The 22,225-nt window shown below is 46.2% G+C and overlaps 1 protein-coding gene across 1 annotated transcript in view; it reads right to left on the reverse strand.

Moving 5' to 3' along the window:
• LOC140720596 (uncharacterized) overlaps window positions 1-16,865 on the reverse strand; it is a 44,450-nt gene extending 27,585 nt beyond the window's left edge. The window contains exon 1 of the mRNA XM_073035428.1: window positions 16,672-16,865. Coding sequence (XP_072891529.1) covers window positions 16,672-16,865 — 194 coding nt within the window. The remainder of the gene's footprint in view (window positions 1-16,671) is intronic.
• Between the last annotated feature and the right edge of the window lie 5,360 nt (window positions 16,866-22,225).

Raw genomic sequence — 22,225 nt, forward strand, 5'->3', positions numbered from 1 at the left:
AGCACATTAACAATGAAAAGGAGAACCAAACATTTCTGCTTAATGTTACTAAGAACAAAACTCACTGTAATTTAAACGTTGAAGCAAAATATAATAATCTCAGTGAACAATCTTTTATTGTCCCTCACACATCACAAAACAATATGGGATAAGAAGGAGCCATCATTCTGTCATGGTAATACATAAGACACAGGAACAGGATTTGGTGATTTGATCCATCTGGGCTATAAATGTGCAGGAGCAATGTGTGGTTAAGTGCCATGCTCAAGGATACAACGCACTGTCTGGCCTGAGGCTCAAACTCATGACCTTCAGATTGCTTAACCACTTGGCCACGTGCACATCACAGAAAGCACTCTCCCCCCTAGACTTCCCAGTCCCTCGGTAAAGCAGGCAGTGAAATCAAAGATCCCCAAAACCTGGGACGTTCTCCTTTCTCACGCACCCCAGTCCGGTAGAAGACACAACAGCCAGAAAGCTCAAGGACAAATGTGAGCAGCCTCAGGAAATGAGGCGAGTTGGGGGAAGTTAACAGGACTCAGTGACCAACGTCAGATCCCCCAACACAACATAGAGGAAGCATCCTGACCCATCCGGGGACTCTGAGCACACACCACGTCATCTTGCATCACAAAGTGAAGGGTAGGGCAGATCTGCAGTAAACAGCCTCACGTGACCTGTTGGTGGGTCTCCCATTTCAACTCTGCGGAAATAGACTGCTTGGGCTCCAGGTTTGGATCATTCAATGCAGATTAAGCAAAGTCTACACATTTTTGACCAGCCCGGATAATCGGAAAATAAATGAGTAATTGGTCCTCAGTTTGGGGCTCACGGCCCACATCGGAACTCCCTGCTTGGGATCGGTCTCAATACTCACCGATGGGAACGCGATATCTTCGGCCCACAGACAGTGATCCCGACCCCTGGCTCCCCCACCCAGGAGGTGAGGACCCTTCCCTCGATCCTACAGATGATGCACTTCAGCACTGAGCGGAAAAGAAAACACCGCCCGGCCGGAGACAGTGAACATGCGCGAAGTGAGTGGCACATCATCCAGAGGGCAGGGCCTCGGAAACAGATACACAGGTGCTGCCCATCTGCTGTTAAATGGGAGGGGCAAACGGGATCACGTGACCAGTCGGGTCTCCCACCCCAGGCAGAGTTTTCCAGCTACCCACCGTTCTGTGTAAAGAAACAAACATGCTGCTTACATCTCCTCTCACCTTAAATATATTAGACATTTCAACCCCCAGGAAAAATAGATTGTCTGTCCACTCAGAATCAGAATCAGGTTTATTATCACCGGTGTGTGTCATGAAATTTGAAAACCGTGCAGCAGCAGTTCAATGCAATACATATTATAGAAGGAAAAAAAAAACAAAATAATAAAAATAAACAACTAAATCATTTATAGTGTATCTGGGACCATTACTCTTTGTGATTTTGATAAATGACCTGGATGAGGAAGTGGAGGGATGGGTTAGCAAGTTTGCTGATGACACAAAGGTTGGGGGAGTTGTGGCTAGTGTGGAGGGCTGTCAGAGCTTACAGCGGGACATTGATAGGATGCAAAAATGGGCTGAAAAGTGGCAGATGGAGTTCAACCAAGATAAGTGTGAAGTGGTTCATTTTGTTAGGTCAAACATGATGGCAGAATATAACATTAATGGTAAGACTCTTGGCAGTGTGGAGGATCAGAGGGATCCTGGGGTCCCAGTCCATAGGACACTCAAAGTTGCTACGCAGGTTGACTCTGTGGTTAAGAAGCCATATGATGCATTGACCTTCATCAATCGTGGGATTGAATTTAGGAGCCAAGAGGTAATGTTGCAGGTATATGTGATGCTGGTCACACCCCACTGTGCTCAATTCTGGTTGCCTCACTACACAAAGCATGTGGAAACCATAGAAATGGTGCAGAGGATATTTACACAGATGTTGCCTGGATTGGGGAGCATGCCTTATTAGAATAGTTTGAGTGAACTCGGCCTTTTCTACTTGGAGCAACGGAGGATGAAAGGTGACCTGATAGAAGTGTATAAGATGATGAGGCATTGATCGTGTGGATAGTCAGAGACTTTTTCCCAGGTCTGAAATGGTTATGAAAAGACAGCACAGGTTTAAGGTGCTGGGAAGTAGTTGCAGAGGAAATGTTATGGATAAGTTTTTTTACTCAGAGAGTGGTGAGTGTGTGGAATTGGCTACCAGCAACGGTGGTAGAGGTGGGTAGAATATGGTCTTTTGGATAGGTACTTGGAGACACTGGAGAAAAATAAAGAAATTCTAGCTTAGAAAAATAGAGGGCTATGGGTAACCATAGTAATTCCTAAGGTATGGACATGTTGGCACAACTTTGTGGGCCGAAGGTTTTGTATTGTGCTGTAGATTTTCTATGTTTCTGTGAATAAATAAAAAATCGTGCAACAAACAGAAATACTATATATTTTAAATGTGAGGTAGTGTTCAAGGGTTCAATATCCATTTAGCAATCGGATGGCAGAGGGGAAGAAACTGTTCCTGAATCAGTGAGTGTGAGCCTTCAGACTTCTGCACCTCCTTACCTGCTGGTAACATTGAGAAAACCACATGCCCTGGGTGCTGGAGGTCCTTGCTAATGGACGCTGCCTTTCTGAGACATGGCTTCTAATCCTCTGTTAATCTTATAAACGTCCATCCAGTCTCACCCCAGCCGGCAAGGCTCCGGAGAAAACGACACAATTTTGTCCAACCTCTCGTTATAGCTCAGGCCCTCTAATCCAGGCAATATCCAGGTAAACCTTTCTGCGCCCACTCCAAAGCCCCGATATCCTTCCGAGAATGGAAGCGACCAGAACTGTATGAAACACTCCAGATGTGGTCTATCTAGTTTTATAAAGCTGCAACGCAACTTCCCGACTTTTGAACTCAATGCTTCAACTAATAAAGACAACCATGCCATTTGCCTTCTTAACCACCCGATCAATCTGTGCTGTCTCTTTCAGGGAGCGATGAACTTGGAGTCTAAGATCCCTCTGATTATCAACACTGTTCATGGTTTTGCATTTAACAGTGTACTGTCTCATACATTCGACCTACCGAGCTGCCAAGATGATCATCACTAATCAAATCTCACCGAGATTTCTCAGGTCCTGTTGAATTTATTGCCAAGTGCACAAGTACGGGAAGGTACAGGTACAGAGAAACACTGACTTGTGGCAGCATCACAGGCAAGTACATTCAGATAACACACGGAACACAAATTGTACAATTCTTTGTCAGTAACAATATAGAAACATGTTTACGTCATCCTGCTAATAGGACCAGAACAACAGGGGCTGAGCGGCGGCTCATCTCAGACGGTTCGGTGTGAAGGTCTCACAACCCGGACCGACCCCGGCAGATTCTGTGAAGGAAGCGAGGCGAGGCCGCCAGTTCGGGAAAGTTCATCCCCTCCCCCTTCAGGTTTCACCGATCTCCTTGTGTTTCTCTCTCCCTTCCCCACCCCCACCTTTTATTCTCCAGTCCTGCCGAAGGGTTTCGGCCGCTAATGTCGACTGTTCTCTTTTCCTGGATTCTGCCCGGCCTACTGAGTTCCTCCAGCATTTTGTGCGCGTTGCTCGCATTTCCAGCATCTGCAGATTTTCTCTTGTTTGAGTTCGGGAAAGTTAACTCACCACTCAACGTCAGACCTCCCCGCTCGCGACCGGCTTCAATACTCACCGAAGGAAATTGTTGATGTCGCCCCGCAGAGAATAATCCGTCTCCGGCTCCCCGTCCAAGGGGGTGAGGACCCCCTCCCGATCCCGATCCCGAACCCGGACCCGCCGCTGACCCACTTCCACAAAGAACGAAAAAAACATCACTGCCTGGCTCGGGCCTGTGCGCACGCGCAATGTGCTTCTTTTTGCGTCACAGGCGGTGGGCGGGGCCACGGAAACAACCCCGCAAATGCTGCCGATCTGCGGTAAAACATCATCACGTTTCGCTGGAGGGTCTCCCATGTGACCGGTGACTGTTCCTCGCCCTTTACATACTGCCCTACCCACCGCCGCATTTCCCACATTATTTCATTATTTCCCTATATCATTTCCATACGTATTTAGATTTTCCCTCTATATCTTCCCCGATCCTTTTCCCTCCAGCCCCACGTCGCAGAGTTCTCAGAGTTATAGTTTTGATTCACATCCCTTCCCGAGACACAATTCAGACCCACACAGAAAATGAGCTGGTTTCTTTTAAATCAGTCAACACACACAAAATGCTGGTGGAACGCAGCAGGTCAGGCAGCATCTATAGGAAGAAGCATTGTCGACGCTTCGGGCCGAGACCCTTCGACAGTCCTGAAACGTTCCGAAACGTGGACAGCGCTTCTCCGTATAGATGCTGCCTAACCTGCTGCGTTCCACCGGCATTTTGTGTGTGTTGCTTGAATTTCCAGCATCTGCAGATTTCCTCGTGTTTGTCATTTAAATCAGTCTATGTTTATAAACACTCATTTCTATTCACATTCCTCTGGCCTCACTGGACAGCAACACTGAAACATCAAGTGAGAAACAACAGGAGGAGGTCATTCGGCCCCTTTAACCATCAGCAAGATGGAGGCTACTCTCCCATCTCAGCCACATGCTTCTACCGATCCTCATCTTCTCGATCCCTTGGGTCTCCACAAATCTGCCAGCCTCTGTTTTATGTGAGGACGATCACCGAGTCTTCAATACCCTCTGTGGTGTGGATTTACAGACATTCACCACCCTCGGCGTGGAGACATTTCCCCTCATCTCAGTCCCGACATTTTCACTGCCATCATATTTGACCTACTAAAATGAACCACTTCACACTTACCTGGGCTGAACTCCATCTGCCACTTCTCAGCCCTGTTCAGCATCCTATCAATGTCCTGCTGTAAACTCTGACAGCCATCCACACTATCCACAAAACATCCAACCTTTGTGTCATCAGCAAACTTACCAACCCATCCCTCCACTTCCTCATCCAGGTCATTTATAAAAATCACAAAGACTTGGGGTCCCAGAACAGATCCCTGAGGCACTCCACTGGTCACCGGCCTCCCTACAGAATATGACCAAGCTACAACCACTCTTTGCCTTCAGTGGGCAAGCCAGTTCTGGATCCACAAAGCAATGTCCCCTTGGATCCCATGCCTCCTTACTTTCTCAATAAGCCTTACATGGTTTACCTTATCAAATGCCTTGCTGAAATCCATATACACTACATCTACTGCTCTTCCTTCATCAATGTGTTTAGTCACATCATCAAAAAAAATTCAATCGGGCTGTTAAGGCACGAACTGTCCTTCACAAAGTCATGCTGACTATTACTAATCATATTATACCTCTCCAAATGTTCATATCCATAGCGACTTATCCAACTTGATGCTTTCCAAAAGCTGCAGCATATCCTCTTTCTTAATATCTACATGCTCAAGCTTTTCAGTCTGCTGCAACCACTAAGATCCTTTTCCATAGTGAATACTGAAGTAAAGTATTCATTAAGTACCTCTGCTATTTCCTCCGGTTCAATACACACTTTCCCACTGTCACACTTGATATTTCAGGGTGAAAGGTGAATTATTCTGGGGGAATCTGAAGGGGAATTCTTCACTCAGAGGTTGGTGAGAGTGTGGAATGAGCTGCCAGTGGAAGTGGTGGATGTGGGTTCGAGTTAGACACTAAAGAGAAATTTGGGTAAGGACATGGATGGGAAGTGTATGCAGGTAGTTGGCAGTAAAAACAAAAACGGGTCTGTATTGACTAGAAGGGCCGAAAAGTCTGTTCCAGTGCTGCTGGGCTCTGTGACTCTAATAATATTCTGATTTGTAATTTCCACAGTCATGTGCTTTGCTGCTAATTACCGAACCCAGTAATTTACAGAATGGGTGCAGAGGCTGCCCAGTGACTGTTCCTGTGATCAAAGTCACTGGGACGTTTTATCACTGAGCAGATAATGTCTTCTCCATTCTCTTTCACTCAGTCCATCACTCAACACCTTCCATGTTTACAGGAAATCACAGAACTCACACAGAAGGAAACCGTATCTAACAACACTCTTTTTTGTTACTTCCAAATAAGGGCTTATTTAAGAGAAAAATTAGGTCAAACAATGTTATTGCCGAAATCTAATAAAATAGAAACTTTAATTCAAACAGGAAAAAACTAAAAAAAATTATTTCTTGTATGTATAGATTGATTCAAAAACAGGCAATTAAACAAGGAATCCATAAGTCAAGACAAAAATGGGAAATTGACTTGAATATTAAAATTGAAGAAACAAATTGGTCAAGACTATGTCTTGATAGTATGACAAATACAATAAATGTCCGGTTAAGATTAGTGCAATATAATTTTTTACATCAGTTATATATTACACCACAAAAATAAATAAATTAAATCCAAATTTATCTGATCAGTGTTTCCGATGTAACCAAGAAATTGGTACTTTTTTTACATTCTACTTGGTCTTGTTCTAAAATTCAACCTTTTTGGACAAGTTTAAGAGTTTTATTGGAAGATATTATTGGAACACAACTTCCACATAATCCAATATTATTTTTATTAGGCGATATTGAAGGGATAAAATCGAATAAATATCAGAAAGAATTTATAAAAATAGCACTGGCAGTAGCCAAAAAGGCTATTCCATTTACTTGGAAATCGGATGCATACTTAAGTATAGATCGTTGGAAGAATGAAATTTCGAGCTGTATTCCAGTTGAAAAAATATCTTATAATCTAAGAGATAAATATGAAACATTTTTGAAAATTTGGCGCCCTTAGTTACAAAAGGCAGGATTAAATATATAGGTGCTCTGAAGATAGATAGATAGATAGATAGATAGATAGATAGATAGATAGATAGATAGATAGATACTTTATTCATCCCCATGGGGAAATTCAACCTTTTTTCCAATGTCCCATACACTTGTTGTAGCAAAAACTAATTACATACAATACTTAACTCAGTAAGAATATGATATGCATCTAAATCACTAACTCAAAAAGCATTAATAATAGCTTTAAAAAAAAAGTTCTTAAGTCCTGGCGGTAGAATTGTAAAGCCTAATGGCATTGGGGAGTATTGACCTCTTCATCCTGTCTGAGGAGCATTGCATCGATAGTAACCTGTCGCTGAAACTGCTTCTCTGTCTCTGGATGGTGCTATGTAGAGGATGTTCAGGGTTTTCCATAATTGACCGTAGCCTCTTCAGCGCCCTTCCCTCAGCCACCGATGTTAAACTCTCCAGTACTTTGCCCACGACCGAGCCCGCCTTCCTTACCAGCTTATTAAGACGTGAGGCGTCCCTCTTCTTAATGCTTCCTCCCCAACATGCCACCACAAAGAAGAGGGCGCTCTCAACAACTGACCTATAAAACATCTTCAGCATCTCACTGCAGACATTGAATGATGCCAACCTTCTAAGGAAGTTCAGTCGACTCTGTGCCTTCCTGCACAAGGCATCTGTGTTGGCAGTCCAGTCTAGCTTCTCGTCTAACTGTACTCCCAGATACTTGTAGGTCTTAACCTGCTCCACACATTCTCCATTAATGATCACTGGCTCCATATGAGGCCTAGATCTCCTAAAGTCCACCACCATCTCCTTGGTCTTGGTGATATTGAGACGCAGGTAGTTTGAGTTGCACCATATCACAAAGTCCTGTATCAGTTTCCTATACTCCTCCTCCTCCTGTCCATTCCTGACACACCCCACTATGGCCGTGTCATCAGCGAACTTCTGCACATGGCAGGACTCCGAGTTATATTGGAAGTCTGATGTGTACAGGGTGAACAGGAGCGGAGAGAGTACAGTTCCCTGCGGCGCTCCTGTGCTGCTGACCACCGTGTCAGACCTACGAACTCCGTGGAGCATGTGGGGATCTTCCGATATCCAGGCACTCTCTCTTTCTTTCTTTCTTTCTTTCTTTCTTTCTTTCTTTCTTTTTCTATAGGGAAGTTAGGGGGGAGGGGCTAAGGGGAGGGGGAAGGGTATTTTTTTTCTTCTTTCTGTAATTATCTGAAAACTCAATAAAAAAAGTTTTTTTTAAAAAACAGTTATTTTGGCACTAACCTTAGTCAGTTTCCTTCGCCTGCTACCTTGCCTGTAACCTCGACTGCGTCCTTGCCTGTATCGCCGTCAAGTTCAACCGCCGGAGTGAGACTGGAGCCTCGCCATGCCAAGATATGGAGGTATCTATTACTGAGTTTGGATCTGTCTCTTTGTGTCCCTGTGTTTAGTGTCCGTCAAGGAAAGAGTCCCGGCCTTAGGAGGGGTCCTGACTCTGTATAGATCCCCGGCCCTAAGTCCTGTTCCCAAGGAGGGTACCCGGCTCTTTGTTCTGTGTAGAGCCCCGGCTCTCAGACCTGTTTCCAAGGAGGGGTCCCGGCTCTGTGACCCTGTACTCCAACACCAAGGCTCTGTGTTCCAAGATCAAGTCAGGGCGCCGTGTTCCAGTCCCGTCCAAGTCTGAGCTTCGTGTCCTCATCCAGTTCTGGTGCCTCCCTGAGCCCAGGAGTACCTCGCCCAGCCTGGTGCTGGAGATTCCTCGTCCAGCCCTAGCCACGTCCAAGATCCTGGTCTAGTCCAAGCCACGTCCCTGTGATCCCAGTGCTACCTTGTGTCTAGTCTGTTCCTAGTCCCGAGTCCTCGACTGGATCCGGGTTCCGAGCCCGAGTCAAGACCCATGTTCCGGGTCCCTGTCCAGTCTCTGGCTCGGAGTCCTAGTCCGGACATCTAGTTCCAAGTTCCTCATCCAGGTCCCGTTTTCACAGTCTGAGTCCTAGACCAGGCTCGGTGTGCTTGTCTCGTCCAGGGCCGGTGTCCATGACCAGCGTCCTTTCCTCCTGACTTCCGTTGCATTCTGGATAATCTTAGCCCTGCTCCCAGTACTTCAGTGTCTGTGTCTTGCATTTGGATCCACTACCAGCGTCCCCCCTCCCCCCCCCCCCCCCCCCCCGCTGGCAACATACATAAACCAGCCCGTGGCGTTCCTAACTGTGATTTCCTCAATATAACGAACATTACCGAGAATCTGGAATCTGCAGCGTTCGCGGTTACAGAGCTACTGACTTGTTAAGTGATCTTTATATGAGGGTGGAGGTAGAGGTAGAACGCTACCTCCCTCCATTGCTGAGGAATGGGAGGAGAGTGAGGTGTTGAGAAAGTTGTGTGTGGAAAGTGGAGAGCGGGTAGCTGCAGATGAAAGTGAGTGTGTGGAGAGATGGTGGGGAAAAGAGAGGAGGAGAAAGAGAGACCATAAGACATGGGAGTAGAATGAGGCCATCTGGCCTATCGAGTCTGCTCCGCCATTTAATCATGACTAAACCTTTCCCCTCCTCCTCAATCCCAGTTCCCGCTCTTCTCCCCGTAATGTTCATTGTCATGTCTAATCAAGAGCTTGTCAATCTCTGCCTTAAACATACCCAATGATCTGGCCATCACCGCTGCATGTGGCAACGAATTCCACACATTCAACATACTTTGGCTCGGGAAATTTTTCCGGATCTGTTTTGAAAGGGCGCCCCTCTATCCTGAGGCTGTGCTCTCTTGTCCTAGACTGTTCCACGATGGAAAACATCCTTTCCACACCCACTCTGTCCAGGCCTTTCGACATTCGAAAGGTTTCAATGAGATTCCCCCTCATCCTTCTGAATTCCAGCGAGTACAGACCCAGAGCCATGTAACGCTCCTCGTGTGATAACCCTTTCATTCCTGGAATCATCCTTGTGAACCTCCTCTAGACCCTCTCCAATGGCAGCAGATCTTTTCTAAGATGACGGGCTCGAAGCTGTTCAAAATACTCAAGGTGAGGCCTCACCAATGCCTTATAAGGCCTCAGCATCACATCCTTGCTCTTGTATGCTAGACCTCTTGAAATGAATGCTAACATGGCATTTGCCTTCCTCACCACCGACTGAGCCTGTAAGTTAACCTTCATGGTGTTCTGCACAAGGACTCCCATCTCCCCCTGCATCTTAGTTTCCTCGAATTTCTCACAGTTTAAAAAATAGTCCGCACATTTGTTTCTGCTACCAAATTGCATGACCCTGCATTTTCCCAGATTGTACTTCATTTGCCACTTTCTTCCCCATTTTCCTAAACTAAATCCTTCTTCATCCTTCCTGTTTCCTCAACACTATTGCTCCTCCACCAACCTTCGCATCATCTGAAAACTTGGCAGCAAAACAATCTATTTCATCATCTAAATCATTTATATAAAGCATAAAAAGAAGCGGTCCCATTACTGACCCCTGTGGAACTAGTGACTGGCAAACAACCAGAAAAGGGTCCTTTTTATTTTAACTCCCTGCGTCCTGCCAATCAGCCAATGCTCTAACCATTTTAGTGACTTTCCTGTAATACCATGGACTCTTGACTTGGTAAGCAGTTCATGTGTGTGCACCTGGTCAAAGGGCTTCTGGGGTTCCAAATGTACAGCATCCAATTCATCACCTTTATCTAATCTACTTGTAATCTCCTTCGAGAATTCCGAAAGAGTCGTCAGGCAGGATTTTCCCTGAAGGAAACCATGCTGACTTTGTATTATCTTGTCCTGTGTCACCAAGTACTCCATCACCTCATCCTTAACAATTGATTCTAACATCTTCCCAACAACTGAGGTCAGGCTAACTGGTCTATAGTTGCCTTTCTGCTGCCTTCCTCCTTTCTTAAAGAGTGGAGTGGCATCTGTAATTTTCCAGTCCTCCGACACCATGCTGGAGTCTAATGATTATCGCAAGATAATTTCTAATGCCAGCAGAATCAATAACGCTACCTCTTTCAGCACCCCTGGGTGCAGTTCTTCTGGTCACGGTGACTTGTGTACCTTTAGGTCTTTCAGTATTTTGAGCACCTTCTCTCTTGTAATAGTAACTGCACGCACTTCTCTTCCTTCCCACACCACAATATCAGGCGTGTTGTTAGTGTCTTCCACAGTGAAGAATGATGCAAAATACTCAATTAGTTTCATCAGCCATCTCATTGTACCCGGTTATTATTTCTCCTGCCTCGTTTTCTAGCGGTCCTTGATCCACTCTAATTTCTCTTTTATTTTTAATATACACTTGGGGAAAAACTTCTATATTCCACTTTGATATTATTTCTCAGCTTGCTTTCATATTTCATCTTTTCCCTTCTAATGATTTTAGTTGCTCGCACTCGTGTTGCGATCAAATTTTCCAAAGGTTCTTCTACTTTAAGCTCCCTAATCGCCTCCCGTTCATTGTATAGCACCCAATCCAGTACAGCTGATTCCGTAGTAGGCTCAACGACAAACTGCTCTGAAAGGCTATCCCTCGGGCATTCAACAAACTCATTCCCTTGAGATCCATTACTAACTTGATTTTCCCAGTTGACCTTCATGCTACCATGTCCCATGACTGCCATAACATTGCCCTTTTGACTCGCCTTTTCTGTTACCTGTTGTAACCTGTGGTCCACCTCCCAGCCACTGTTAGAGGCCTCTATATAACTGCCATCAGCGTCTTTTTACACTTGCTGTTTCTTAATTCAACCCACAAAGATTCAACATCTTCCAATCCTATGTAACATCTTCCTACTGATCTGATGCTATTCTTTACCAGTAGAGCCGCACTACCCACTCTGCCTGCCTTCCTATCCCTCTGATATAACATGTAACCTTGGGCATTCAGCTCCCAACTGCAATCATCCTTCAGCCACGATTCAGTGATGGCCGCATCATGCCTGTCAATGTATGATGTTGAGTGGACAGTCACGGGGGATATAGAGAGAGGGCTTTAGAGATGGTTGGAGCAAGGGGAGAGAGCTGGAGTGAGGAGAGCAGGTAGAGAGAAAGGGGTAGAGGGGTAAGAGAAAGGGAGTGGGAGGTCTTTTTTGCCGAGGTTGGGAGGGAAAGGCGGAATTGGGGGGAGGTGTGTTGGGCGACAGAAAGGGGTGAGGGAGGATGGGTGTGCAGTGTACCGAGGTGGTGTGGGTGAGCGATAGGGGCAGCGAGGAAGGAGAGGTGAGGGAAATGGCTTCGAGGAAGGGGAGGGGGAGACGAGTTTGCAGCAAAATGAGTGAATGTGTGCAGTGCGGAGGGTATGGTAAACTGACCGGGTTCGTAGAAAGGAGGGTTCAGTGTTTTGGGTGGCGAGGAGAATGGAGCGATTTGGAAGGGGAGAGGAAGAGGCCGGAAGAAGAGTCCATTGTGAAGGGGAGCGGCAGTGAGGAGACGTGGATAAGTGAGCGGCGCTGCGTCTGGTCAGAATGATTAAACTAACCAGTTATTTATCCACAGTGGCGAATATGTTAGTCATGGTTGAGATTGCGGCCCTCGTCTCGGAATCCCACAGCGACAGTTTTACCGCACATGGTTCCGGTTCTGCAATCCGACGCTGGGGGGTGGGGGGATAGGGGGGAGTTGTGGGGTGAGGCGGGGTTTGGGGGTATTGCGATTTCCACGCACTGCTCCCGGTCTGTGTCGAACTGTAAATCCGTCAGATCATGCCCTCCCATCCATGTACTTAACCAAGTTTCTCACACAGAAATTGTTAAGACTTCGGACAAAGTCAGGAATTAAAAATATTGGGTATGTTGCGACTAACGTGAACTGCGTATATTTCAATGCAAAGAGGTAATGAAGGAAAGGGGGATGAGCTCAGGTCTTGGATCAACACAAGGAATTACGATATGGTAGCCATTAGTAAGACTTGGCTGCAAGAAGGGCAGGATTGGCAGCTCGATATTCCGGGGTTCCCTCCCATTGGACGGGACAGAACGAGGGTGATTAAAGGGGCAACTGTGGCGCTACTAGTTTTGGGAATATGTCACGCCATTTCTTTGTCAGTACAGACCGGGGAACTCGTCCAGTGAGGCTTTATCTGCGGGGTTAAGAGGAACAATTTTTAGAGAGTCCGCACCCTGTTACAAGAAACATAATCTGTTACAGGAAGTGTTTTAACTTTCTAGGTATTGCAGGCCTCCGTTAATCTCGATAGACCATGGATTTGCGCTTTGGAAAGTTTCCAGGGCGAAAGCCTGGGCAGGATTTTTTCTTTATGGAAGACCGGAAGTTCCCCAAGCTGCAAGTCTACTCTATCCACACCACTGATGTTGTCCAAGGGAAGGGCATTAGAACCCATACAGCATCAGTGTCGTCACCATGGCACCAGTGGTGGGAGAGGGGAACCCCTCTCCAGACCGGGGGAGAGGGGAATGAAGAACAAAAAGGATGTGCAGAGGGGAGTATAGTGGTGGTGAGAGGGGTACTGAACGAGAGGTGCACAGCTAGAGGCGAGAATGTGGGTGGAGAGCGAGGGGGTTGAGAGAATGCAGAGTGAGTGGAAAGACAGGAGTGGGGAGAGGGAAAGTTATATGCACGGTGAGGGGAGATAGAGGACCCAGGGGTGATGATGGTTTCACTCAATTTTCCTCCTCTTCTTCACTTCCCTTTCCCCACTCCCTTCCGTAATCTCTCCCCATCCCCTCTCCCGCTCTCCCTGTCCCCTGTAGAAGTTGGTCTTGATTGACGCGAACCAACTCGCACCTTCAAACCTCGCCTCCAGTTTGCACAGAAATCCATTAAAGACACCTTCCCCGCTCTACAGCCTGAAGAGGACAGTGCATCATTTCATCACGGGTGGCATGACGAAGGGTGGAGGGACGGGTAGTTTTGAGGAAGTTGAGGCGGTACAGAGGGACAGGCAGATTAGGAGAGTGGGACAAAAGTGGCAGTGGGAATAAAGTGTCCGCAAATGTACTTGAAGCCGAAGGCAAACACGAAAGCGCAAATGCACTTGGGAGTCCTTGTGTAGGATTCCCTAAAGGTGAGTTTTCCGGGTGAGTCCGTGGTGAGGAAGGCAGGTGCAATATTAGCATTCATTTCAAGAGGAATAGAATATAAAAGCAAAGATGTCCTGTTGAGACTTTGTAAAGCACTGGTGAGGCCGCACTGTCAGCAGTTCAGGCCATTACCTTAGAAAAAGTGCTGTGAACCTGGAAGGAGTTCAGACGAAGTTGACGAAAACGATTCTGCGATTGAATGGCTTGTCATATGAAAAGTGTTTGACTCTGGGCCTGTATTCACTGGATTTCAGAAGGATAAGAGGTGATGTCATTGAAGCCTGACCGAAGAGTTTGACGGAGTGGATGTGGAGAGGATGTTCCCTCTGGTGGGAGAATCTGAGACCAGAGGACACAACCTCACAATGGAGAGGCGTCCTTCTGGAAGGCATTTTTTTTGCCAGGAAGTGGTGAATGTGTGGAATTCTTTGTTACAGGCTGCTGTGGAGGCCAAATCTTTATGTATATTTAAGGAAGAGTTTGATCGTCTCTTGATTGGTCAGGGCATGAATGGATACACGGAGAAGGCAGGAGACTGGGGCTCAGACGGAAACGGAATCAGTCATGATGAAATGGCGGCGCAGACTCGATGGATCTGATGGGCTGATTCTGCACCGATGTCTTATGGTCATTTTGTCTTGTGGACTTTCAGGGAGACAAATTCCACAAATGATTCCGGTTGGGTGGGGTCAACAACCCCTGCTTGTGAAATAAAACCCGCTGTTTACCGTGGAGGAGGGGGTTTCTTGCGACAGCAGTTGCCCGGATGGTGTGGCTATAATCTGTTAATGTTAGTGTTAAATAATGAACGTGAATAGACTCCTTTAGTTCTAGAATCACTGAGATAATAATTGCCAACATTTGTTCCTGTTGAGTGGGAGTTAATTACCGAACGTGTTTTCTCTAATTTCAGCAGAGATTCTAACTCCCCATCTTCCCGATTTATTAATCTAATACCAAATACACATGGACGGGAGGGATATGGAGGACTCTCCATATTCCAGTTCTAGCTCCAGAGGACCATAAGATCAGAAGACGAAATGTCAGAATTGGGCCATTCAGCCCATCGAGTCTGCTCCGCCAGTTCATGGCTGATCCCGGATTCCACACAACCCCATACACCTGTATTCACACTATATCCTTTGATGCCCTGACCGTTCAGGAAACGATAGACTTGCGCTTGAGATGTAAGCAAGACTTGTCCTCCACCGCAGACTGTAGCAGAGCGTTCCACAGACTCTCATGCTCCATGATAGGTAATTGTAGTATGGCAAGCGGCTGCGGATGGTAACATTAACTCCGTGGTCACACTGGAGCTGCTCAGAATTCTGCATTCTGAGAGACATAACTACCTCTCAAAACTTCAGGAGCTTCACCGCACAGTCGGCGGTGACGTCACATGAAGCGGCTGCTGTGCAGAACGACTTTGAGGAACCTGCTTACAATCATGGGCACAGTATATCCCTCGGTTACTGACATAGGTAAACAGACAGCGCTCTCCATTACTTTAACCTCAGTAACACCTGCTCTCTATGCTCCGGCAAACATGGAACATTATTCACTGCATTACTAAAATGGATATTTTAAATATCTGGCAAATTCACTTATAAATAAATAATTTCAGACCTCCCGTTATACCTGTTCCTGTGCTCCATATTCACTGTCCCTGACGACACTGAAACATTCTTTAATCTCACCGAAGAGCACATCGCGGGAATTGCAAAACTTCGACGTTTAACCGGTCGATTGAAGTAGAATATGGACAGAAACTTCACAGAAAGGCCCTGTCCTGTGGTCACATAATCTGTCGCATTGCGCTGTCTATAGTCAGCACTTAGAATTGATTGGGCAGAAATAGTTTCTGATTGAAACAATATCTGGCACCAATAGAATCTGCTGCTGAACCTAGGTTTGGTCTGAAATCGAGATGGTATGTTGTTTCTGTAATCGGTACTATTGAATGTAAATTAATGCAATGAGCTACCTGCACAATCACAGTTAATTTGCAGGTAGATCCCTGCGCTGTCGCGGTTGTAGCCATTGCTCACGGTCCATTTATATTCTTCCTGTCATTTTTGTACAGATGTACATCTACAACGTGGCCGCGGTTCCGTCACCCAGCTTACAGCTTCGCGTCCTCTCTCCCTCATCCCCTCGGGCCGACTCCCCAAAAGCCCGCCAAAACTAGCTTACAGACCCAGAAGAGAGAATAAGATTAATCCAAATTGGTTAACAAATGAATGCAATTCTCGTTATCAGTAAATTTTAACCCAAACAAGCTTCCAGCACTCTTTTATAACAAAGAAGCACTCTTACTTTTAACAAGACAAAGAAGCCATTTTGATTAACAGACGGAGTAACAAAGAGGAAACGCCCTTTACACTCTGCCCCCACCAAATAAAAGTCATGTCCTCATGACTTCTAAATAACTCCCCAACTCTTCCTGCCAATACACACCCTAACCCAGGCACAAACAGTGACATTGCTCCCCAAACAGTAGACCTCACGCCCTGTTCCTCAGGTGCTACATAGGTCAACTTATCTGGGAGTTCCTTAACCCTCCGAGACCTCCGTACCCATTCAGCAAAACCCTCCAGGCTCGGACACAACCGGGGATACCTCGGGTCCGCTTGCCAACTCCTCTCTCAATCTCTCACTCATAACCCCACTGCAACTCTGATCCCCCTGCTCTCCACGGCTAACCCTCCCCACTACACCTGACTCAGTGGTAGAAGGGCCAAAGGTCTCTTCCTCAATCGAGGGGGTTGGCAAACGGCAGCATGTACCACACATCCAGCGCATCATCCTTCGAATCCGTATTCTTCCTCACTTCTGCGATCGGTAGCTGCTGTTTGATCTTCTCCAAACGGAAGCACGTGGCCTGCACTGCTCCCCCAGCCTCTTCAGCCTCCCGCAATCGAGACGTCAGCTTCCTCTCTGGCTCCTCCAACTCCCGCCACAGTCTCAACAATTCTGTATTCACTGCACTTATCTCCAGCTTTTCCTTCCTGATGACTTCTTCAAGGTCAACCTTCAGGGTTTCCACTTCATTTGGACTGTCGATGGTCATCTTCAGGCTCCCTTCAAGCTTCCGCTTCCCTCTTCCAAGATCTGTCCGCAATTGCTTCACCTCCTCAAACTCCCCTCTCCGGGCTCTCGGTTTGCTGTTACTCTTAATCAGATAACTTTCTTGTTCTCCCAACTGATACCGGATCACTTTCTCCGGTTTCTGCTGAGAATTCGGCCTCTCCATCTCCACATCAAACTTGATTCCGTAGAGACAGTCACTCACGAGCTGCGACCTTCGCCAGACCTGACACGTGTCCAGAGAAAGCTTTAGCTCTTTAGTTCTCAGTCGCTCCTGCAACAGTCTCGCTTCAGATTCTCCCGAGGCAAATCCAAATACCAGGAGAACATCCACATACGCCAAAACTCCAGACACCCCCACATCCCCCATGGTCTTCCACATGCCCCGCGGGAAGGTTGCAAGGGCTCCGGATATGCCCTCTGGCATCTTTTCGTACCGGAAGAATCATAGGGGACCTATAACGGCCGTCTTCTCCTTGTCGGCCTCACTCATCGGGATCTGGCAACATCCACTCCTCAGATCCAGCACCTTCAACCACTTCTCACCACTCAGACAGGCCATCGTCTCTTCGGCCCTCAGGGCCGTATTCTGGTCACTGACATTGCGCCTCTTCAGCGCACTATACTCCACACTCACGCTGCCTACGTCTCCCACGGCTTCAGGGCCCAGTCGGCGCAACCTCTCTCACCGAGGTGTCTTCAGCGGTCAACTCCCCTCCCTCGTGGTATTTCGGAGCGTCCACTAAGAGGGTCGCACCCTCAGTTACTTGCCCCAGGCCGTACCACCACCGGCTCTCGTTTGAATTCGGTACCGGCCCGTGGCTATTACACAAGTCCTCCCAAGCAGCTCGAAACTCTGGGTTTAATAAATAATAATAGCCAGTACACCATATGCCATTAAATGATAACACTTTATAGATATTACTAGAACTATCTGATTAATAATGATACAATATATATAAAGGAAAAGAAAAGAAAGAAAAGGCGCCGACTTATCAAAGTCCAAACCACTTCGTGTACAACCGTTTGAGCTTAATTAACAAAGTCTTCTGGCCACCATTTGATCCCCTCCGAACTCCTCGACTCGTAGCTCAGGACCACCCGAAGTGATCAACCAAGCACGTCTCTCCTCGCCGAACATCCTGGCCTCGGACCCCCACTCGGGGTCCGTTCCTCACCCAGTTTACAGCATCGCGTCCTCTCTCTCTCTCATCCCCTCGCGGCGATCTCCCCAAAAGCCCGCCAACAATAGCTTACAGACCCAGAAGAGAGAATAACATTAATTCCAATTGGTTAACAAATGAATACAATTCCCGTTATCAGTAAATTTAACTCAAACAAGCTTCCAGCACTCTTTTATAACAAAACTAAGAAGCCATTTGATTAACATACGCAGTAACAAAAAGAAAAATAAACCCTCACAAAGAAGGAACCCACTTATACTAATAAGAAACCCCCTCTACACAACGTTCTCATGAATGCTGCCCGACCTGCTGAGTTCCTCCAGTGTGTTGTACGTGTTGCCTTTCCCAGCGTTTGAATGCCACCGATCCTTGAATGTGGAGTTGGAGTTGCGAGAGAAGACAGCGCCCCACTGGCGTTTAATATTGTGGATCTGTGAAAGATAAATCAATTCTGTATCAAATCCCATGTCGCAGGTACTTACTGTCACTGCCAAACTCACAATGTACACCAGAAAGGCCACTCGGTCTATCTGCTCTCTGCCCAGGTTTCTGTTCCATATCCGTATTTTAAAAATTATCTCTCACTCTCCCTGTTGCAACTTGTCACCACTCCGTGGGAGAAGAGATTTCCCTTGAATTTCTTAGAATCAGAGAAATCTGCAGCAAATTACAGGCCCTTCGGCCCACAGCAACCAACTCTAGAAAATGCCCAGAATTACCCTACGACAGAACCCTCTATTTTCCTAAGCTCCATGTACCTCTCTAAGATTCTCTTAAAAGACTCAATTGTACCCGTCTATACCACCGTCGCTGGCAGTGCAGTCCACACACCCACCACCATCTGTATAAAAAAATATGTCTCTGACACCTCCATTGAACTACTTCCAAGCACCTTAACTATGCCCCCCCCCCCCCCCCTTTTGCTGAGTTCTTCCAGCGTTGTGTACGTAACTATGCCCCCCACGTGTTAGCCATCTCAGCCCTGGGGGGAAAAAAGCCTCTGACTTTTCACACGATCAATGCCTCTCATCATCTGATACACCTGCATGAATTTCCTGCATGATTTTCCCCAGGCTAATTAACACGATGATCTCGCTGAGTATTTGACCTTCCCCAGGGCTCTGGACTAAGGTGGTTAAACTCCTATTTCCCTGCTCTTTTCAAATTTTGTGTCATTTTCACCAATTTCAAAGGACTGTGCCTCAGACAGCTGGGTTGCTGCAATGCACCTCTAAAGCCTGACAGCAGACTATCGAGTGAATCTTCAGTGGAGCAGAGTCAGAAACCAAAGAGTTACCAGCACCAATCAGGGCTTTGGGGCTCTGGAAAGATGGGGTCTGGAGGTTACGAGCATTAGGAGGAAGAGGAACCAGATCAGCAGGATGTGGCTATGAATGAAAGATGAGAAACATTTGGAAACTGGTTAATTGAAAAACAAAATGGTTAATTTCTACAAAACATTGCAGGTAATCAGCAGGTCAGGCAGCAAATGTGGAGAGGAATAAATGGGCAGCATTTAATCCGAGCCCCTTCAGCATGTCTAGACTGTGTACTCCTCTGCTTAGTTGCTGCCTGAACTGCAGAGCTCCTTCAGTATTGTGTGTGTGTGCGTCTTTGTATTTCCAGCAACTGCAGAATCTCTTTTGTTTCGCATCTGCATTTGTAAGGGGAGTGAACTTTGGCATTAGATACACGAAATGCCTGTTGATATTGAGTGTATCGTTTATGGGAGCCGCTTTTTGCGTTAAGAAAGCTGCTGAGTTTTCTACACACAAAAAAAACTGAGATATGGATATGAAACCGAAGCTTGCAGAACTTTTTAATGGCACCGTGAGTACCCATAAAGCCGCGCGATTAAAATTTCGCTGTTGTTTGAAGCACCGATCAAATGCGCAGGCGCTGGATTGCTGCCGTCTCCGATAACTACGCATGCGCGCAGTATACAAAATGTCGGGAGGAGCGGAAAGGTAAGGGCATTTTCGACTCTAATTGAGTGACAATTGCTGTGAGAACCGGAGACTGTAGCCCGCAAACTCGGCACAGGCCAGGTCTTTTTCCTCTCTCTCAGCCCCACGATCCGTACAAGGGCCCCGGGGAGCTTCCGGCTAATCAGGGAATGGGAGCAGATAGATCTCACAGACAGAGCTGAGCTCGAGCAATCTGAATGCAAGGATTAGGAACTCGGAAAAAAGAGAACAAAATCTTTCTATCAGCTGTTGAGAAAATCACCTTTGTTCTGCCTCCAACCGCAGCAAGAGAAAACCGCAGCTGCTGGAAATCCGGAGGAATTTCACACAAAATGCCGGAGGAACTCAGCATTAGTACTCTTTCCCATAGATGTTGCCCGGCCTGCTGAGTTCCTCCAGCATTTTGTGTGTGTTGCTTGTTCTGGAGTTTTCTACACGTAAGGATATGTTTTGACCTATTCTGTCTGGGTACATAATGATATCAAACAACTTTGCCCTGGGCAACAAGTAGCTTTCTGATCACAAATGTGCCAGACTCCAATGAGACAGACTACTTGCCCTTCCCTTCATATTCATTGGCATCACCAAGGTCATCACCGTCAGTCACCTGAGGGAGGGTTCAGGGGAAATATTTATGTCCAATACAGAAACTGGTGTTACCTGTGTGTATTGTGGTGATGCAAAAATTGCTGGAGAATTTGCAAGTGGAAAGAAGGGGAGTGATATTTGGAAGTCCGACTTTTTAAAGCATCATTTAGCAAGAAAATTGCATACAGTGACATGCAAAAATTTGGGCACCTTTCTGTTCCTGTGAATAGCTAAGCGAGTAAAACAAAGACCTGATTTCCAAAAGGCATAAAGTTAAAGATGACACACTCTTTAATATTTTAAGCAAGATTACTCTTTTGTATCCATCATTTACAGTTTCAAAATAATAAAAAAGGAAAAGGGCCTGAAGTGAAAGTTTGGGCACCCTGCATGGTCAGTACTTAGTAGCAACCCCTTTAGCAAGTATCACAACTTCTAAATGCTTTCTGTAGCCAGCTAAGAGTCTTTCAATTCTTGTTTGGGGATTTTTGCCCATTCTTCCTTGCAAAAGGTTTCTAGTTCTGTGAGATTCTTGGGCCGTCTTGCATGCACTGCTCTTTTGAGGTCTATCCACAGATTTTTGATGATGTTTCGGTCGGGGGACTGTGAGGTCCATGGCAAAATGCGCTTCCTGAGGTAGTCCATTGTGGATTTTGAAGTGCGTTTAGGATCATTATCCTGTTGCAGAAGCCATCCTCTTTTAATTTTCAGCTTTTTTACAGACGATGTGATGTTTGCTTCCAGAATTTGCTAGTATTTAATTGAATTCATTCTTCCCTCTACCAGTGAAATGTTCCCCGTGCCACTGGCTGCAACACAAGCCCAAAGCATGATCAATCCACCCCCGTGCTAAACAGTTGGAGAGGTGTTCTTTTCATGAAATTCTGCACCCTTTTTTCTCCAAACATACCTTTGCTCATTGCAGCCAAACAGTTCTTTTTTAAATTCATCAGTCCAGAGGACTTGTTTCCAAAATGCATAAGGCTTGTTTAGATGTTCCTTTGCAAATATCTGAAGCTGAATTTTGTGGCGAGGGCACAGGAAAGGTTTCCTTCTGATGTTTCTTCCATGAAAGTCATATTTGTGTAGGTGTCCCTGCACAGTAGAACAGTGCACCACCACTTCAGTCGGCTAAATATTCCTGAAGGTCTTTTGCAGTCAAACGGGGGTTTTGATTTCCCTTTCTGGTCATCCTATGAGCAGACCTCTCGGAAGGATTTCTTGGTCTTCCAGGCCTCAACTTGACCTCCACCGTTCCTGTTAACTGGCATTTCTTAATTACATTACGAACTAAGGGAATGGCTACCTGAAAACGCTTTGCTATCTTCTTATAGCCTTCTCCAGCTTCGTGGGCATCATGTATTTTAATTTTCAGAGTGCTAGGCAGGGACTTAGAGGAGCCCATGGCTCTGATTGTTGGGACGAAGTTTGTGGAGTCAGGGTATTTATAGAGCTTTGAAATTTGCAACATCTGCCTTTCCCTAATGAAGACTGTAATTACTTGAAAACACAATAAAAAAAGTTTAATAAAAAAAAAAGACTGTGAACAAGCCATTGCTCTAACAAGCTAATTAAGGGCTGGACCTTGGTAACAGTTATCTGAG

The sequence above is a fragment of the Hemitrygon akajei genome, unplaced genomic scaffold (genome assembly GCF_048418815.1).
Source record: "Hemitrygon akajei unplaced genomic scaffold, sHemAka1.3 Scf000045, whole genome shotgun sequence".
Taxonomy (NCBI): Eukaryota; Metazoa; Chordata; class Chondrichthyes; order Myliobatiformes; family Dasyatidae; genus Hemitrygon; species Hemitrygon akajei.